An 18967-nucleotide genomic window follows, 5' to 3' on the forward strand; every position below is an offset into this window, starting at 1 on the left:
CTTTTTATCACGCATAGTCACACATGATTAGACAAGATTACAATACATTACATACTGATGCCTGTATGAAACTACTTAAATGCGCGATATGAAATGTCAGAAAAACAAGATCGATAATTGTTACGAAAACAAGACTGGTGAAAAGGTATTGGGGCAATATGTACACTTTCGTGGAGTTTAGTGAATATAATATTATTAATGGTTATTAGTCTTATTTTAGAAATCACTTCCTAACAAAATGAGACAAAGCCTGTTCCTTAGCTTGTTCTTAAAGCACATGCCACATTTGATAACTAAGTGCTTTACATGCTAAAGTTTCCATTTTGTTTGCTTTTGTATTAGGGATAAAACAATACCTTCAAGGCATCGATACTTTTATTTGAAAAAAGTATTAGAGAAAAGTATCGATACCTACAAAATATCGCATATAAAGTCTCGATACCTACTTGAATCATATGAGTAGTTTTTATTATCAAGGAAACGTAGAACTAAAATGATTTTGATAGCTATTTTTAAAGAATTGCATTGAAGATTTATCCATAAAACAAAAATACTCGTTAAATTTTCGTGAATAAACCAGGATTTCTCAAAGGCTGCACTAGCCTTGCAAAAATGTTCATGAAAAAGTACTCATTCAATTCAAGTAGTTTCATCGTATCATGGTATTCGGTATCATGGTATCATGGTATTTCAAGGTATCGTAATAAAAAGTGTTGATTCCAATTTTACTTGGTATCGAACGGCACTACCGCAACTATAGGAACACCCACAACTAAGGGAACACTTACCCTAGTAGGATTTACTTCCGAGAATCGAAAAGTAAATTGATAACAACATACAGCCATATTTCTGACCCGAATACTTACACAACTAGTTTACTTGGGCAAAAACCCTAACTTAAAAATAGTTAACTAGTATTGCAATGAAACGCATGATGCTTCAATTTTCCTTGCGTTATGAAAATGGTGCAACAGTGAGAACTGTTACATGTTATATATTGTATTGAAACCCAAGAATGTTTGTATTGAACATATCATCATACCTTTATATAGCTTGTAAAATAAACCTGACTATTTTATTTCATTGAAGTTGTGCCTCAAGGTCTTAATTGTCCAGTATTCTTACTTGCTCCGATGTACCTTAATATGAAAATTGTAATTAACTTACAACTTAAAATTTCAAATTAACGATATATCATCATCTATGGAAAACACTGCACACTTTTAGGTGGATTGATCATTTAACTTATAATACCAAAAGAAGCGCCTTTTAATATCAAGAAACTTCACCGAAGACACCAAACATCTAGAAATCGATGAAATAAATCACTGTGAGTGGCAATGAAAATTCGACTGTCGTTCTTGTTGTTAAATATTGTACTAGAAGGCCATATCCTACAGCCGGGTACGATTTTCAACAGATCCCGCCAATTTACTTGCTTCGCGGATAATATGGACATTGTTAGCCCAAACAACTAAATTTCAATACTTGCCTGGAGCGCGAGGCACCAAAAGTAGGACTGTGGTGAATGCGGCAAAGACAAAAGACTTGCTAGTAATGGGGAGCCGAGCGAAACAGAGTTGGCCTAGGAAGCAGGGATAACGTTGAGGTGGTCGATGAGTTGGTCTATTTTGGATTCTTGCTGACAACTAATAATAATTACACGTGAAATATGAATCTGCACTATGGGTTCCAGAAAGAGCGGCGGTCAAGAAAGAGTCACTCCCCCATTCAATGTCATACATATGTACAAAACGCTTGTAAGGCTAAAACCTATACTATGCTCGAGTATAATCAACAAGCTCTTGGGATTTGGGACCACCTTTGACGGTATGCAGGGGAATCGGAGTGAGTCATTTTGGATAAAGACTTTTCGCATAAGGACGATTTACATAAAGCTGTTTCATATAATAATTTTGGAAAAGGCATATAATTATGCCATAACGTCCTTATGCGAATCGTCCCTATGTGAAACGTCTTTATGCGAAATGCCCCACTCCAGGAGAAATGTGTGAGGCAGTGAGAAATGAATTACCAGCTCGCCAACCTCAACGGCGCACCCAGTATGTGTCCATAAAGTGGTGGAAGTGGGATGGATTCGATGTGCAGAGGATGTAGCAAGAACACCGGAAAGCATCCTTGCAAAGATGATCGCTTCGGATGCAGTTATTACAAGAAGACGTAGAGCAAGTAGGCTAGGGTGGATCAAGAGCACAACAATTTGGCAAGCCCTAAGAACCCAGGATGGAGAGATGCAGTCAATAACCGTTCACTATTTCTAAAATTAGGTTACACAAAATAGGGTTCACATGTACGATTTTTTTACACATGCTGAAAAATCAATTTAAGGCTGATTTCTACTTTCTGTTTGCAAATTTCACGACATACAGAAATAATTTGAATTAGATTGTAATTTGTAATTTGATTTCTACTTTAATTTTGCAAATTTTACGACATACAGAAATAATTTGAATTGCGAAGCTCCTTCAGGTGACATAATCTTTGCAAAAATAAAGTAGGTTATGTGGCATGAAATAGTTGATTCGGTGTTATCTGTGTAGATGTTAAAACGAAAAAAATAAAATAAAATAAATGAAATGAACATGGGCGAGTTGCATAAAAACCGCCTTGTTTTCAGAAACTTTTGAACCTGACAGTACTAATCATACCTGTTATTCAAGTAGTGCAAACTCCAGTAAACTCCATCTTCTTGCCAGTGGGATATGAACAAACACCGTAGCACAGCTACGTCAAGAAATGTAGCCGCTGCGACGTCTCCTTTAGTACACTGTGGTGACTTGGGGTCTGTTTCCAGTGACTCTCGTTCTGTAGAAGAACTTGTTTTGGGTTTGGAATCTTCCCCTCTCTGCAATAATTACATAAAAATAATGAAATAAGCAATAAACTTCATTTAATCTTATGCAATCCAATCTTATAATTAAAGGTTTTTGAAAGAAAAAAAAATGCTAATTCTGTCGTGAAATTCGTGATTTTTAGTTTTAATGAAATATTTTAGTTGAATAACAAACTGTTTTAGTTAAGCAAAATATTAAAAGAAGCATCCTCGAGAAATTCCCAATTTATTGAAATAATTGTTACTGTTTGTTGCAAAAAATCCCAAATTTGATAACGAGTTATTGTGAAATCAAACGTCAATATAGCCATCAAACATTTCTAATGTAATAGTATTTCCTGAAAAATTGTCGTTTGATTTTACAATAACTGGTTATCAAATTTTTGATTTTTTTAACATCAAGTTGATAGATTGAAAACTGCTGCCTCTGTTCTGCATTGGAAAAGTTTTGCTTTGAAATAAATTAATTATCCATTATTCAACTGGCAGTGGCACTATCCAAAATATTTTGATTTGTTTTTCAAATTATGCAGTTTATCTGCTATACTCACGCTGTACGTGTCAATTCGGTCGAAATCAAATTTAGTCGCTATTTTGTCCGGTCGTTCTCTTCCGCCAAAAGGCATCTGCTTGGCTCCTTTTCGACTGGTGGATTGATGCAGCAAGCTAGCGTCAGCGGTGTAGAAGGATGAATCCGCTAAATTACCACCCACAGGTAGTTGGAAAATAACGACCCGTTCTTCTTCGACACTGGATGCTTCCTCGGGAATGGTTTCCGGAAAGACGGAATCCTTCGGGGATGATATGTAGGACAACTCGTCGTCATGCTTTGGAGTCTCAGAAAAAGAAATGCTGGGAGGTGAGTCAATGCCTTGCTGCGCTGCTTCTGGTTTTTCTGTAAAATGGAATGAAGTTGACTTTGCATTCATGGTGAATGGTGCAAAGTGGAAATTCTTACTTGGTGAAAATACTTCCACAGATGGTGTGGTACTGACAGAATTGAGAAAATTCCGCGCTTTTGGTTTTACAGGAGCAGTAAAACATGGTGCGTTTGGAGCACGGTATTCCCACATTCCTTGCCACATTTTCAAACCATTTTCAAGACGTATGTTTTGAAAGTCGGATTCTTTCAGCATATGAGCAATTGGTGCAAATAAATAAACGAAGAGCTGCAGTGAGTTGAAAATAGTTGTTAATTTAAAGAATGATGATGTGATAAATAAAACTTGTTAAACACCACATGGTAAGCGATTTTTGTATATGAATCAAATTACTGTCAGTAAGAATTGGTTATATATACTAACCAAAAACGATATGCTTCTTTCAATAAGTTGCTTGATGAGAATGTAAAAAAAACCTATAATTACTAAGGGCTTTCATATTTTAGCCATTTTTATCTTGAAACAAGAACAATAGTTCTCTATTAATTCCAGTTAAATGTGTATACTATCGGTGTCCATTTACCTGGATTTCAGCAAATTTTCTGGGGAAAGTCCCATTCTGGAGAATGGGTTTTTGGGCAATATCTCATTGTAAGGGAATAGCCTTCTGGGGAATGTCATTCTGGGGAATGGGTTTCTGGGAAATGCCATACAATCGAAAATAATCCGTAGGGTCAGTCAGTACAATATTTAAAATAAAGATGATTCAAAAGCAGTTTAGAGTCAGTCCATTAGTTACATAAGATGTTTTTTTAAAGATTTTTTTATCCTCCCTCCCCACACAGTTAGATGGTTTGTATGAAAATTAAAAAAAATGTGTGATGCGTAAGAAAACTCGAAACCTTTAGGTAAATGTTGTACAGACCCTGGCTTTTGGCACATCTTGCGAGTAAATAGCATAACATAGCATAGTATAGACTGACTGTACAAGTCAATGGTTGCTACTCCGTGATTGATCGGAACTGGTAAGAATTGCACTTCGATCCAAATGAATTATAGGAGTTTCCGCTTACTCTCGAAGTTCAATTTTAGCAGATCTCATATTATTGATCAATAACGGCGCCGGCCAAGTCCTCACAGTCAGTTGGGATGGGGAAGGAATGTTAGGGTGTAATGATTGTTGCTTCTAGAGACCGAGAATACCTATGCATCTCCACAATCACCACGGGAAGGGTGTATATTAGTGAGGAATGAAAAATATCTGGGAGTCACCTTTGGTCGATGATGCAATCCATGGATAAGGAGGAATATATAAGACCTCTTTTTTGACACCGGAACCTCACCGCTCGGTTTCAGAAGGAAACCGGCCTACAGCCCCAGGCTGCTGGTCTAGAGCCAACGGCAGCCTCCAGGGTGGGCACTCACGGCCTCTTCTGGTTCCGGGTCTCAGGGTATTGTGTGCACTGAGGGAGTTTTCGGAGTACAGGAACCTAAATTTAACCCAGGTACTTACGGTCAACCGGTTTATTAGGCGTTGTAAATAGCCCTGTGATTCACTGGCCAGGGAATTCCCGACGATGACGAGGGGGTGGCTTTCATGGAGGATCTCTACGGCGACAGAATGGGTGGCTTCGATGATGAACGGTGTGGCGGCGGAGGTGGGAGGCGTGAACAGCGGCAGCGGCACCATTGGGGCCCTGGATGGCACGAAGAAGGGTCGATCGCTTTCCGAAGGTGGTAATGACAGCGCTCAGGACTTGATTAGCCTTAACGTGGAATTCCGCACGAGGTCCCCGTTCTCGGGTGATAGAGCACCTCTCCGCAAATGGATGCTAGGTAGATGACGGCCGTAGCTCTTAGTTTGCGGGTCTAGTCGGCCGGAACGTACTTTGCGACCCCGGGGATGACCGACGGTTCGATAGAAATCGGACGCTAATACTTAACACAGCGTTTCTCCTTGACACACGTGGGTGGTTATTATCACTCCGAGTTTGTTGCTTGGGCTTAGAAGCCTTGTGCTCGATTGCCTGTTGGTTATCGACTGACTCCTCAATCTCATCCGATCGCGCCTTTTCCCTCCACAATTAACCGAATACTCGCTCGTGCCTCTATTTCCGCCCACACCCAGCTATCGTTCAGTGGAGGCGATCACCCACCACACTCATGCACCCAGTTTTTGCTCTTCATACGCATCACGCCCCGGCGGGAAGTATGAATTGACCGTTAGGGTTTCGCTTTAGCTTCACAATATATTCCCTAATTTCCTAGCACTCGTAATTAATTGCAAGCAAATGTTACCCGCCGGTAACATATCCCCCCACTGGTCAGAGGAAAAAGCGTATTACATAGTTTTCTTTTCTTGTTTTATGCACTAAATTGGACTTATGTTGATAATTAATTTAATGTAACTATTCGGATCGGTGAAATCGATGTAGCAGCGGAGTTACTCAACACAGCTCAAAGCTAAAATATATTTAATGCTTTAGTAAATAATCCAACAAAGAGTTTTATTTTGCTTACATGGTCTTCTACCGTACCACTCCAACTTCTCTATTGCCTTCAATGGCGAGTCGCAATTGAGCTCTGAATACTACAATTATAATTTTGAAGTAGAATATATCATAGTTGATAAAAATGTGTAGTTTTACCTTGCCTTGACCTATTTAATCCAACATTTGGTCGATATGGAAGGTAACCATTAGTTGCCTATGCCTATAACCTCTCTTAACCTACGAATGCGGATCAATTATAGTTGAGTACCGATACAGATGTAGTATCCTTATCCAAATCTCTGCTATTCAACGCACTTCTAGCTAATTTAGCAACATATGATTAGCGTACAAAGTTAGCATGTTATTTAAACGTAATTTAACCAATAACCTTTTTACACATCCAATTGCCATACGACGTCGAGCACGTTATTCACTCTGTCCCCTTTTTGTTGGCAATTGCAGTGACAGACTCCTTCTCACTAACGTCGAACATCATTTGTTCTACAGGTACAATAGACGGCTGAAGTTGTTCAGTGTTGCCATAACATTCCCCTCCCCGTGGATCCAGTGGCATCTCGGGATGATTAGCTCTGGATTCACCGTTACTCAGAATCTCCATTACTGCCAGTTTCACTACTGGCCGTTTGAATGTTCCTGAAGCGGTCTTTACTATCACCTGGCGAACTCTACCGTCCTTGTTGGCGATTAATTCGACCACCTTACCACGAACCCACGTTCTTCGTTTGCCTTCCGCTACGTATACCAAATCGCCGACTTTCACCGGCTTTGTGTCACAAAACCATTTTGATCTCTTATTGACTGCAGGGAAGTATTCCTTTAACCAGCGGTCCCATACAGCATCAGATAAATACTGTGACCGCTTATAGCTGTTGCGCAGAGCTTCAGCCAAATCCACTGGAGTTCTTATCGGATTGTGGGCCCCTGAGGAGTTTCCGAAAATGAAATGATTCGGGGTAAGTGCTTCAGTACCCCCGACTCCTGAGGCATATAGGTAAGTGGACGTGAATTTATGAAACCTTCGGCTTCTGCTAAAACTGTCAACAAGATTTCATCGTCCAGTTTTCTTCCATCGTCTAGGGCACGCATGGCTTCCTTCACGCTTCTCACCATGCGCTCCCAGGCGCCACCCATATGAGGTGCCCCAGGAGGGATAAAGGTCCACTTAGTCTTAGCGTCTGTGAACGTATCCGCACAATCGCTATTGATTTTTCTTATCTGATCTGCCAATATCCGACTAGCGCCGACGAAATTGGTCCCGTTGTCGGAGAATATTTCGACCGGAGAACCTCTTCTTCTGACAAACCGACGTATCGCCATTATGCAAGACGATGTGGTCAAATCATGGGCAACTTCGAGGTGAACTGCGCGGACAACCAGACAAGTGAACACAGCTACATATCTTTTCTCTCTACGCCTTCCTACTGCTACTTCTAACGGACCTAGATAATCCAGCCCCACGTAACTGAAGGGACGGATGTAAGGTGTTAGACGCTGTTCTGGCAAAGGAGCCATCCGCGGTGGTAGCGGCTTACATTTTCTTATTTTGCACAATTGACACCTCTTCCTCACTTTGTCGATTGTGGTGCGTAGGTTAGCAATCTCGAACCGCTGTCGCACCTGATTGACTACGGTTTCTCTATTCGCGTGGCCGTAGTTGCGATGATAGTGATCTAGTAGCAAAAGAGTTAGTGGATGGTTTTTGGGCATGATGATTGGGAAACGAGCATCGAATGCGGCGTACATGGCATTTGCAGTTCTTCCTTCTACTCTTAGTACACCGTGCTCATCCGCAAACGGTGATACTTTGAATAACACGCTCGACTTTTCTAAGTTCAACCACTTGTCACAAGCTTTGTCTCGGTTGTTCAACAGTATTTCTGTCTCATCAGGATATGTTTCAGCTTGAGCGATTCTGAACAACAAATTTTCGGCCTCCACATATTCCCTTTGGCGTAACGGCACATGTATAGCAGGCAATGATTGGCTTAAGGACTTCAGCACCCTTTCGTCAACGTTCACAGCTTCTTTATTCGTAGCTGACAATTGGAGATAAAGCGCCTGACCAAAGCTAGCGTCCGAAGTAACGTCTCCCATTTGGAAAAGCGGCTAACATCGATTATACTGCCCTGTTTGAAACTGGTCATATGGTGTAGGACGAAGCAAGGTCTTAACTCTTCATCCGCCTTTGACGGTCCGATATCCTTCGCTAACCAACACTCTTCCGAAGTATAAAGGAAGTCTGGCCCGTTGAACCATCTACCGTCTGATACAGGTTCCGTTTCCTTGCTCCATTTTGTCAGACAATCCGCAATATTATCTTGCGATGCGATCCAATTCCATTGCTCTGGTTGGGTAAGAGAAAGAATTTCTCCCACGCGGTGAGCGACATAAGGTTTAAATCTTCGATGGTCAGAACGAATCCAACTAAGCACTGTGCTGGAGTCTGTCCACAGGTATCGACCAGTAATTTTCAACGAATGATTGGAACAAATGCTCTCCATTAGCCTCGATCCTAGAAGCGCAGCCTGTAGTTCCATTCTAGGGATCGAAAGAGCTTTAAGCGGTGCCACTTTGCTTTTGCCCATAACTAAGGAACATTTTACGTTTTTTCCAATAGCATATCTCAAATAAGCAGCACATCCGTAGGCTTGTTCTCCGGCATCTGTAAACACATGAAGCTGCAGATCTAAAAGACTCTCGGGACGTATATTTTTGAAAATAGCACCGCGGGATTTTAACATTGTCCAGTTTCTTAAGAAGATTTGTCCATTCGCTCCATTTGGCATACTCCGCGTCTCCTATCTCTGTATCTCAGTCTATGCCAGAGCGCCATAAATCCTGCATTATGATTTTCCCATGAACTAGGTATGGTGACAGGAGGCCGAGAGGGTCAAAAAAACTCATGATGCACCGTAACGCTGCTCTTTTGGTCGGGCGTCGATTCCCTATGATGTAGTCAGTCAAACCTTCTTGCAAATTGACAGAGAACAAGAAGACATCTGTGGTAGGCTCCCGGGTCATTCCTAGCACCCTCTCTGAAGCTTGCTTGTCTGCAGCGATTGGGAGTAACTTGTTTCCTTCTTCTCCCAACACCTCGAGGACTTGTGGACTGTTGCTCACCCAATTTCTCATGTCGAAACCAGCACGTGCATGGATTTCTCTCACTTGCATAGCTCGTACGCCTGCTTCCTCCGGTGTATCAAGGCTGTCGTAATAGTCATCCATGTATGTCTTCTCTTTGATGGCAACACAAGCTGCAGGGAACTCTTCTTTGCAGGCATCAGCGTTCAACCTCATCACATACAAAGCGGAGCATGGTGAGCACGTTGCTCCAAAAGTCGCAACATCCATTACATAAACGTCAGGAGGTTGGGTAGTGTCGAATCTGAAGAGAAATAGTTGAAACCGCTTGTCGGAGGGTCTTATCTTCAACTGGTGAAACATTTCTCTCACGTCCCCTCCGAATCCAATGCTGCGTTCTCGAAATTTGCAAATAATCGAAGGTAGTGTGACCAATTGATCCGGGCCTTTCAAAAGTTGGGAGTTTAACGAGACGCCGTTCACGCGAGCTGCAGCGTCCCAGACTAGACGTTTCTTATCAGGCTTTCTAGGATGGGTCACCACGTTCAATGGTAAAAACCATACCTGTTGTTTGTTCATCGCAGCGAGTTCCTCTTCTGTGGCTTTATGAGCGTAGCCCTTGCGTATGTATTCATTGATTTGCTTGTGAACGTTTAACCGTAACTCAGGATTCTTCGCCAGCTTTGTCTCCAAACTTCGTAACCTGGACAAAGCCATCGGTCGGCTATCTGGCAGTTTTATATCGTCCGACTTCCATAGGAGTCCTGTCTCATAGTGCCCGTCAACCTTAACGGTAGTACGTTCCAAAATTTCTCGGGCGCGCTTTTCCTCGGCAGGCTCCGGCAGTGTAAATGGCGAAATTCCGGCATCTTCAAGCAAATATTGTTTACGTATCATTTCAGTCAGATCTTGATCTCTATCACAGCCGCATCGGTGAACGCTTACTATTCCTGGTGTAGCGGATTCTGACGTAACAGGTCCGTAGATTGTCCACCCTAGGAGACATCGAACTGCTATTGGTTCACCGGATCCTCCTACGCGGCATTCCAGAGGCGAAAACAATTCGATGTTGTCGAGTCCAATTAGAACTCTTGGAACAGCTTTTTCGTACGACGCTATAGGTATATCACGAAGATAGGGATAACGTTCGTGAAGGTTCTCAATCGACAAACTCTGGCTAGGTAAATTCAGGGAGTCAACAGTGTGAGCTGAGTTCAAACAGTAATATTTGTCGGCCCTTTACCGGTGACAATGATATCTGCCCGTTGGGATGAATATTCCTTTCGCCCGATGTCAGAGGTCCATTTCAATTCCAGCGGTTCTGGTACACCTTCAATGCCCAAATTTCGTACCAAGCTAGTCTCTACTAGTGTCATGTTGGAACCTTCATCCAAGAATGCATATGTGTCGTAGCGCCGAGTGCCATGGTGGAGTGTTAGTGGTATGATTCTAAAGAGCACCGATTTTTGCATTCGCTGGTGAACTTGTACGGCACCCTGCGTTGAAGTGAGTGGTCTATGTAGTAGCGGATGGTGTCGTCCTTGGCAACCGGTCACATCGCAACGTATCTTTGTACGGCACCTCCACTTGCCGTGGTCGTGGAGACATACTCCACACAATTGCCATCGCTCCACTGCTTTTATCCTGCTTTCCACGTTCATTTGCTTAAACTTTTCGCAGTTGCGAACTCGGTGATCTGTTCCTGAGCATATAGGACAGGGTAGCCTTTCGCTGTTACTCTCAACCGTTGTGGAAGAATGTGTGAAGACTTGCCCTTTTTCTCGACGTGGTGCTTTATCCGACTTACATGGTCCTGACTTGGGTTGGACTAGGGTTGTTACTTCACTGGCGTCTGCTACCATCGTTTCCATGAACTCGCCAAACTCTTTGAGCGACGGGTGCCTGAACAATCTTTTGAATCGGACCCACTCTAATTTCACTGTTGCTGGTAATTTCTCAACTAATTCTTCGAGAAGCGTGGGGTTAAACAAGTGACCCTCCAGGTTGGCCGCTTCTAGATGGTCGCACAGTTGATTGACGGCCATACCGAAACTGATTAGAGTGTCAAGCCTCTCCGGTTTAGGTGTCTCTAAACGCCGCACTTTATTAAGAAGGTTTTTTACGAGTAGTTCTGGCCTTCCGTATAGACGACGAAGTGTTTCCATGATCGAAGGGACACTGTGGGGAAACATTAATTTTGTCAAGACTGCTTCTCTAGCCGGACCGCGAAGACATTCTCGAAGTCGAATCAGGTTTTCTATATTTGAAAACCCGCAAGCGGTGTTTCCAGTTTCATAACTGCTATAAAACAGTGGCCAATCTTCTGGGTCTCCAGAAAAACTCGGCAACTTCTTCGGCCAGATTTGCCTTGCTGATAGCTGCTCCGCTGTGGGCCCCATTTCTCTTGAAATGCTTCTTGCACCTTGACCTGCGATACAGTGAGCTTCCTGACGGCAACATGGATTCAAATCTTCCAATTCTTCATCTCGCTCCACTCTTTCTGTAAGGTTGCTTCGCTCCGGGTGAAAATCGGCAATTGTTGATTTCGGATTCGATTTAGAATCAGAATCATGATCTCGCACAGGAACTTTCAAGCTTTCAACTGGTTTTGCTTCTCTGTCATTCTGCGGGACTTTTAATGCAACGTTGAGTTGCATCTGATTTTCCTTGAGCCAATCGTGGACCTTCCCCGTGACCATACCGGCTGCGACACTCAGTCGAGCACTCCCATCCTCTTCAGCTAAACGCATTTCCACCTCGTATTTTGCTTTAATAAATTTTTCCTCGGCAGCCAGTTCTCTGCGACGAATTGCTCGTTCCTTCTCCATCAAGGCCTTTTCCTCTTCCAACTGCCTACGCTCTTCTTCCATCTTCCGTTTTTCCAACAAGGCTTCTTCCTCCAGGCGTTGTAAGGTCAACTGCGCTTGAAGCCTAGCGTTGGACGAGGTGGTTCTGATCGATCTCGGTGGAGGAACATTCTTTGCTGTTTTAGATCCTACGTTACTTCGAATACTTTTACCATCATCGCCCTTCTTCCCAGCTGCGGCGGATTTCGGGTTCTTTTTGCTCACCCCAGTGTTCAGTGGTGTTGTTCCAAGGGGTGCGAGACAGGTCTTGCATTTCCACGATCGTTCAGCTACTCCAGGTGATACTCCTGCGCAGGAGTAATGAAACCAGACGGAGCAGTCATCGCAGGCTACCATGCCCGCATCGGCAGAGTCTGGCTTTTTACAGGCTCCACAATTATGAGTAGCGGCATCCTCGCTCATCTTTGAGAATTGTTCGGATCGGTGAAATCGATGTAGCAGCGGAGTTACTCAACACAGCTCAAAGCTAAAATATATTTAATGCTTTAGTAAATAATCCAACAAAGAGTTTTATTTTGCTTACATGGTCTTCTACCGTACCACTCCAACTTCTCTATTGCCTTCAATGGCGAGTCGCAATTGAGCTCTGAATACTACAATTATAATTTTGAAGTAGAATATATCATAGTTGATAAAAATGTGTAGTTTTACCTTGCCTTGACCTATTTAATCCAACATTTGGTCGATATGGAAGGTAACCATTAGTTGCCTATGCCTATAACCTCTCTTAACCTACGAATGCGGATCAATTATAGTTGAGTACCGATACAGATGTAGTATCCTTACCCAAATCTCTGCTATTCAACGCACTTCTAGCTAATTTAGCAACATATGATTAGCGTACAAAGTTAACATATTATTTAAACGTAATTTAACCAATAACTTTTTTACACATCCAATTGCCATACGACGTCGAGCACGTTATTCACTCTGTCCCCTTTTTGTTGGCAATTGCAGTGACAGACTCCTTCTCACTAACGTCGAACATCATTTGTTCTACAGGTACAATAGACGGCTGAAGTTGTTCAGTGTTGCCATAACAGTAACAAATGAAACAAAACAAAACAATTTTCTCTGATTAATTAGTGGCCACTTATAATACTCATGCACATAACGAAAATGTATAAACTAAACAAAGCGATGCCTACATTGGTTTAACAATCACAAAAGGAGCAAAATGAACGTAAACATTTGGGCTACGATGTCGGTTTTGGTCATAAACGACAAACCGGCTTGGGGCGCTACCAGTGGAGCCCTAAAACAATACAAAGTCAAAACACTTTTTTCCATTGTTAGGTCTAACACTCGACCGTGGTTTCCTACGGATCTCGGATCCCATACCCGTGCTGCGTCGACGCGCGTCAGAGTTTCAATTCAAACTGATCGAACCCTCCGATGAAAGCAGCGTGGTGACGCAAAATACTTTAAACGAACACAGATTTCAGACAAAGATAACCGAAGTAATGTTCGCGTAGCACGAAAGAAAGACAAAAGGTCACAGATAGTGCAATAGAGCTAGTACTTCGTGCTCGCTGGGTCACCCATGGTGTCCACATATTTTTAACTGACTCTGTTTTCACGTTCCCGATTAGATCGTATACTCGTGCCGACGCACTTAGAATAATTATCTCGGGACTGTTCCGGTCATTGCCTTAGTTCATCGATGTCTCTCGATTCTTAAGGATGAGAATAAACGCGCGCGCGACTTCAAAATTTTATCGATCGATCTATTATCCGATTTGTTGGAGCCAGCATATGTAGGAAATGCCTGCGAACTTTAAAAATCCTTCTATTATACCCCGCGGAAAGTATAAAAAGGCGTTCCATTATGTTGAGGCTAAGGTAATTATGCTTTATTAGGCTTTCGAATAACTGATAGTGAGGAATAATTATTTTTATAGCGGATTTCAAAGAACAAAGACGATGACCTTCGATGACCTAGGCTGATTTCAATAGGTTTGCCGGCCATATTCCAATGTTGCGGCCTTCAGAATCCATCAATTCATATGAAGATGATCCATGTTTAGCCAGGACAGTACAAGGTAGAAATTGACTCCCTAATTTAGAATTGTAAAACTCTTGGGCATTAGAGAGTTTCAAATTTTTCTTGTATACGGTTTGCCCGACTGAAAAAGGCTTTGCGGGTTTACGCGTACGCAAATTGTACGTGTGCGCTGCCTCAGCGTGAGCTTTGGCGAGATTTTTCTTCACTAAAGCGAACAATTTTGGCATTTCTTCGCTAATTCGGGCCAGTCGGGCCCCGACTGTAGATTCATTTTCATTTTCGTACAATTCATGGTCTGCTCCCTGGAGCACCACTTCCTCACCTTTTGCGATTCGAAATTGACTATACCCTGTTGATGAATGAATTGTCGAATTTATTACTACTTCCACCTCGGCTAACCGAGTGTCCCATTCTCGCTGATTTTCTCTCGCGTATGAGCGAAGTGAGGTATTAATCACACGGTTCACCCGTTCGACCGGGTTTGCCTGCGAGTGATACTTTGACGTAAACCAGTGGGTAATTTTAAATCTAGATAAAAGAGAATCAAACTCTTTGGAAGTGAAAGTAGTTGCGTTATCCGAGAGGATAATTGATGGAACTGAGTTTCTAAAAAACCAGTGGCTAGTGAGCTCCGTGCAAAGGGTTTTGGCACTTATTTTCGAAAAAGGGTGCAACTGCACCCATTTACTAAATAAGTCCATTGTAATTAACACGTATTGATTACCCGCTTTGGAACGCGGTAAGGGGCCCACGTAATCTAAGGCAATAATCTGCCACGGCCTAGACGGTACGCGCATCTCACCCATGGGAGGGGAAGTTGCTGAGTTTGCAGGCTTTATTTCCTTGCAAATCTGGCATTTTTGTATGTAGCTGCGAATTTGGCTAACCATCTTAAGCCAATAGTATTGCTGGCGCACTTTAGTTAAAGTTTTCTCAACACCAATGTGCATGAATTCGTCATGACAGGCCTGTATTATATTGTGACGAGCCTCGGGACATGGAATAACCTTCCAATCATACCGGTGGTCCACCAAGTCATTGGTAAATACAAATTTCATCAGTTGACCATTACTGACACGAAAGTCGGGATAGTCTTCTGGTCTATTCTCGACGGATAGCTTCAGTTCATGGTACCACGAAGAGGGAGTTTTAGCGGACACTGCCAACACGCTGCGCGAAAGCGCATCTGGCACCACATTGTCCTTGCCTCGCCGGTGGACAATTAACATGTCATACATTTGGAGAGACAGACTCCAGCGACTGAGTCGCGAGGAGGTCTTCCATTTTGTGCGCATAATGTACGTAAACGCTGAGGAATCGGTGATAAGCACGAAGCGGCTTCCCTCGATATACCCGCGAAAATGTTCAATAGATAGTAGCGCTGCGAGCCCTTCCTTCTCAGTTGCGTGATAAGCTCGCTCTTGGGTGGTAAGTTTCTTGGAAAAATATTCAATTACTCTTTCTTGGCCATCGAAATTCTGTGTAAGAACACCAGCGACGGCATGATCACTCGCGTCGGTATGAATGAGGAACTCCCGATCAAAATCAGGGCTCGCTAGAATCGGAGCCGTAATCAGTTTTTCTTTGATTGCCTGGAACGCTTCTTCCGCTTCAGGCGTCCATCTCACAGTCTTCGCCTGCGTTTTGAGAAGTTCTGTAAGAGGCGCGGTTATTTTACTGTATTCGGCGATAAATCGCCTATAGTAATTCGATATACCTATGAAGCGACGAAGTTTTGTGATAGTGGATGGTCTATCATACTCCACTATGGGCCTTATCTTCTCAGGGTCCATTCTCAGACCTTCAGAAGAAAGTACATAACCCAGAAATGGGATTTCAGTCAGGCAGAAATGTGATTTCTCCAATTTAATCGAGAGATTAGCTTCCCGCAAGCGTCTGGCAACTTCTACGAGAAGCCGTACGTGCTCCTCGAATGTCTCTGCTACTATGACGATGTCGTCCAAGTAGACAAAGACATTCGGTTCCAGTTCACCCTGACCTAATACTCGGTTCATCAAGCGCGCTAGCGTTGCTGGGCTATTGATTAAACCAAATGGAAGGCGGGTGAACTGGAACATCCCCTTTCCTTGCACACTGAACGAACAGAATTTCCTTGATTCTCGGGCCAACGGTATTTGCAAAAAGGCCTCGGTAAGGTCAATGGTGGATGTAGTGAAGAAAACAGCACTGTGATTAGCTGTACGCAAAGACTACTGAGATGTAAATAAACAAAAATCCACTGAACGGTATTTCATTTGACAACTCATGCATGTGAAATGTTTCAGGCGAAAATCATCTGAAACATTTCTAGCAAGCTTTCACTAGAATTTTATTTATAGCAAGATACACCGAAAAAAAAAGCTATTGGATATGTGAAAGTGATGGGATAAAACGGAAAAGCACTGACGCGATAGAGAAACGCAGGTATTTGACCGGAAAAGACCGCGAACTTTGAAGAAAAGAGAAAAAAATGCAACGGAGAAGGGAGTTCATTCAGTGATCGATTTTCGACAAGCACAGTCGCGTTTTCACTGCTAAGTAAAACAAAAAAACTTCGGTATTCTTTGTCAGTTAAATTTTGTATCGCGTTGTAATTTCAATTTATTCCTAATGTTGGAATACGACATGGCGCAGTCGGCGGGTAAGTGAAACAGGTTTTATTTGTTCAATGATCATAAAAAAAAAACAGTTTACAAATGGCCGTGTTATTTTTGCAAATGGCCGGGTTGCTGATATTTTTTTTTGTATAACCGTGCGAGAGGTCACGAAGAATTTTAATGTTGTGCGAGAGGTCACGACTATTAAAAAAAAAATAAATAAATAAATAAAATGAAATAAGAACTAAAACGAAACCCGTGCGAGAGGTCACGGAGGATTTGTTGCTGTGCGAGAGGTCACGACCACAAAAAAAAAAAAAGATAAGAAAAGAGAAACCGTGCGAGAGGTCACGGAGAATATGATTGTTGTGCGAGAGGTCACGACCACACACAAAAAAGAAATGGGAAACCGTGCGAGAGGTCACGAAGAATATGATTGTTGTGCGAGAGGTCACGACCAAAAAAAAAAAAAAGGGAAATCGTGCGAGGCCACGAAGAAAACTATTATCGTGCGAGAGGTCACGAATTGAATTCATGTCGTAAGTAATACCGTGCTAGAGGTCACGGGGAAGCTATTGACATGCGAGAGGCCATGACGATTATTATTGTAGTGCAAGAGAGGTCCCAAGTAAAATTCAAATAAAAAAAAAAAAAAAAAAAAAAAAACAAAAAAAAAAAAAATAAAAATAAAAAAAAAAAAACGAACAAAGATCAAAATAATGTTATTATGAAAACTATTGAGGTAATACATGCGCTTGAAAGATTTTTCTTTCTTTCAAATTTTTTTCAGATGGCCAAAATGTGCGTACGCCGAAAAACACGAAAAAGAAAATGAAGTTCAAGGCAATGGCCCGCCAGTTGGCGGCCGAATAAGCTAAAATAAAATTGCTCAGACTGAAACTCAAGAGAAGTAAAATGGAAAATCAACTACTTGCCACCAGATTGAGCAAATCTGCGGTAGTTGACGGTAGCTTGAGTGGCAGTGGAAGCAACACTTTTGGATTCGGAAGTGCGGACGGCTTAAGCAGCACAAGAAACGCTTCTGGAACGGTTCGAGATGATGATGAAGAGCAGCAAAGGAACACACAGATTGAAAACGATGCGGTTCAGGATGAAACAGGATTCCATACTGTGGAAATAGTTCAGAACGACGATCACGGTGATACAAGTCAGGATGAAGTAGAATTCCAAACGGCAGAATCAGGACAGGATTACGACAAACCCCAGTATAATGTTTATGGTAACGGAGACAACCAGGATAGAACGCGTTTCTTGTCCAGCGATGATGAATGTCGCATCAACATGGCACGAAATACAACGAGGCAAAACATCCAGGGAGCTAGTTTCACAGGGAATGTAACGAATCAGGAAGGGTCCAGATTTTTGTCGTCGATAAATCAACTGTCAGTGGCGTCAATAAACGTCCCTGAATGCAAACCAACGGATGACGGAGACATTCATCGCCAAACATTTGAACTCTGGAAGGATCTGCTAGTTGACTCCATGAGTCTAGCGGGTATTGACGATGAAAACACAATGTTTACAGTGTTTAAGGTGAAAGCGGGAGTTAAGCTACTAGAGATATTCAGAAATACGAAATCTCAAAACGATGATCCAGATCCCCTGACAAAGCCGTTTTCAAAACGCAATGTGCAGACTCAAGTCTTATTTTGGCTCGGGGTCTGATATCATGTTGATGCGAAGAAAATTGGCAATGATGGCTCAAAGATCCGACGAAACGAACTTGGCATTTGTCACCCGAGTTGGATCTACAGCAAGGCTCTGTGGATTTGATAACGGCAAGGAATTTGAAGAAACAGTTGCTACTATTGCGGAACATGCCCGAGACAAGGAAATTCGTTCGACAGCCCTTAGGATGTTGAGTAAGAAAAATGGATGTTTCACGGATCTTATCGATGAAATACGAGAAGTAGAATCGATAAGACTGAATGAGGAATACGTGATGCGTAAACAGGGAACAGCAAATCATGCAACGGTAGCGGCAGTTAGTGCACCGTATCAGCATCAACGAAGGTTTTCAGATCGCTATCAGACACGGAATAAGCCTTATCAGCAAACAGTTCAGAAGTCATGAACGCTATGGAGACCGCCCCGCGATGGGTATTTCAAGAGTAATGACACTGTTCGATCGCGAACGAAATGTACCAG

At 42.5% G+C, this 18967-nt stretch overlaps 1 protein-coding gene across 2 annotated transcripts in view; it reads right to left on the reverse strand.

Annotated features, from left to right (window-relative positions):
- The window catches only part of LOC5580226 (protein unc-80 homolog), a 123016-nt gene that overhangs the window by 68620 nt on the left and 35429 nt on the right, over window positions 1-18967 (reverse strand). For both annotated transcript variants that reach the window (XM_021852541.1, XM_021852543.1), the window contains exons 7-9: window positions 3813-4023; window positions 3406-3749; window positions 2670-2866 (exon numbers count right to left, since the gene is read on the reverse strand). In XM_021852541.1, coding sequence (XP_021708233.1) covers window positions 2670-2866; window positions 3406-3749; window positions 3813-4023 — 752 coding nt within the window. The remainder of the gene's footprint in view (window positions 1-2669; window positions 2867-3405; window positions 3750-3812; window positions 4024-18967) is intronic.

Source organism: Aedes aegypti, chromosome 1, assembly GCF_002204515.2.
Source record: "Aedes aegypti strain LVP_AGWG chromosome 1, AaegL5.0 Primary Assembly, whole genome shotgun sequence".
NCBI lineage: Eukaryota > Metazoa > Arthropoda > Insecta > Diptera > Culicidae > Aedes > Aedes aegypti.